At 40.7% G+C, this 1,400-nt stretch overlaps 1 protein-coding gene across 1 annotated transcript in view; it reads right to left on the reverse strand.

Moving 5' to 3' along the window:
* The window catches only part of LOC124878326 (GRAM domain-containing protein 2B), a 19,264-nt gene extending 18,194 nt beyond the window's left edge, over window positions 1-1,070 (reverse strand). Inside the window, exon 1 of the mRNA XM_047382210.1 lies at window positions 863-1,070. Within this exon, the coding sequence (XP_047238166.1) occupies window positions 863-954 (92 nt within the window). The 5' untranslated portion in view covers window positions 955-1,070. The remainder of the gene's footprint in view (window positions 1-862) is intronic.
* Window positions 1,071-1,400: the final 330 nt, after the last annotated feature.

Raw genomic sequence — 1,400 nt, forward strand, 5'->3', positions numbered from 1 at the left:
CGTGGTTGTTCAGGAGGAGTGATTGCTGCAAAGTCAGTGACTCGATGGTATAGACTGGGTTTCATAGATAGAAAGTTCTTTACCAGTTTTAATAATAAACTGAACTCGACCTAATTCTTTATACCTAAGACTGCATTGGAATGTATGTAACTGACCTTGCATCTGCCTATGAGCTTGGATTGTTGTTGTGAATCAACTCTGCATAAATAAACTGAAGTGAAACTTAATGCAATGAATAAATATGCATCTGATAACTGCACAAATATGTAAAACTATGAGAACTTTCTGTAGAAAAACTGAAGCTCCAAAGTTTGTAAAACACATTTGTGAAAGTACTTTATGCCAGATGAAAGATCCTAAGTTTTTAACTTCTGTAAAGCAGTTTTTAAGCTGTTGAACAGTAATTTAAGGCACACTTATCTTGATGCACCTGTATCAGTGTCTGCAACCTCTTTGAGGAGATTAAATTTATTAGAGGGGCTTAAATCCAGACAAAACTCAGTATCTTTACTGCAACAACTGAATATTTTGTATTTTATGATCTATGGCTTGGTTCAGTCCTACACTTCCCATAATGCAACTGATGGGTATGCAGAAGATCTCCAAAGGGCTCTAAACTTTGCATTCAGAATCTATACATAAGTCTTTGGTATTTAAAAAATATTCATGTTTTGGATTTTTTTACATGTAAACAGCAGTAGTAAATGAAACGTCATGTCCATCACAGCTACAGTAGCTTCCTTTCTCATAACACTATTAGGAAGGAATAGTACTCCCACAACAGCTGTTACTATCTCCAACACATTGAACTGCAGTCCAGAGTAGCTGTAAACACTACTTGTGTTTACACTCTTCAACTCACTGATAATCTCTGCCTTCATGCTTTGCAGCTCCTCTGCTACTCGTCCTGACATCCTCCTGAGACGTCTGTTGCTCCACACACTGTTCTGTCATCACCCTCTGAAGATGTTCCTCTCTCAGAACGCTGCCCGTCCTGGTTCCAGCCGTGAGAACTGTAAGGTGAGCCGAGTCTGCAGCCCGATCCGGACCTCCTTCACCTGCCAGCAGGAATGTTTGCTCGACCCCCCTCCTCCTTCGTCTCACATGTCCCGGCCAATCGGACGGCAGGATGAGGTGGTGTGTGAGAGTATGTTTGGCTTTAAACCTTTGATCAGAAACATTTCACCCTGCAGTGTTTAGATAGTAAAACTTCACCTTTTTAAAAACTGGACTGCCTGGAGATGTAGAGATATTTGGTGTCAGGGGCAACACAGTGAAGCGTCTCATTGTTGCTCAAATAACAGGAAAAACGAAACATTTATGTGGCACCTATCCCAAACAGATTGAAATCTGACCTGTTCCCCTTTGCTTCTATTTCAGGGAAAATCTCCACACTTCTG

This window comes from Girardinichthys multiradiatus, chromosome 12, assembly GCF_021462225.1.
Source record: "Girardinichthys multiradiatus isolate DD_20200921_A chromosome 12, DD_fGirMul_XY1, whole genome shotgun sequence".
Taxonomy (NCBI): domain Eukaryota; kingdom Metazoa; phylum Chordata; class Actinopteri; order Cyprinodontiformes; family Goodeidae; genus Girardinichthys; species Girardinichthys multiradiatus.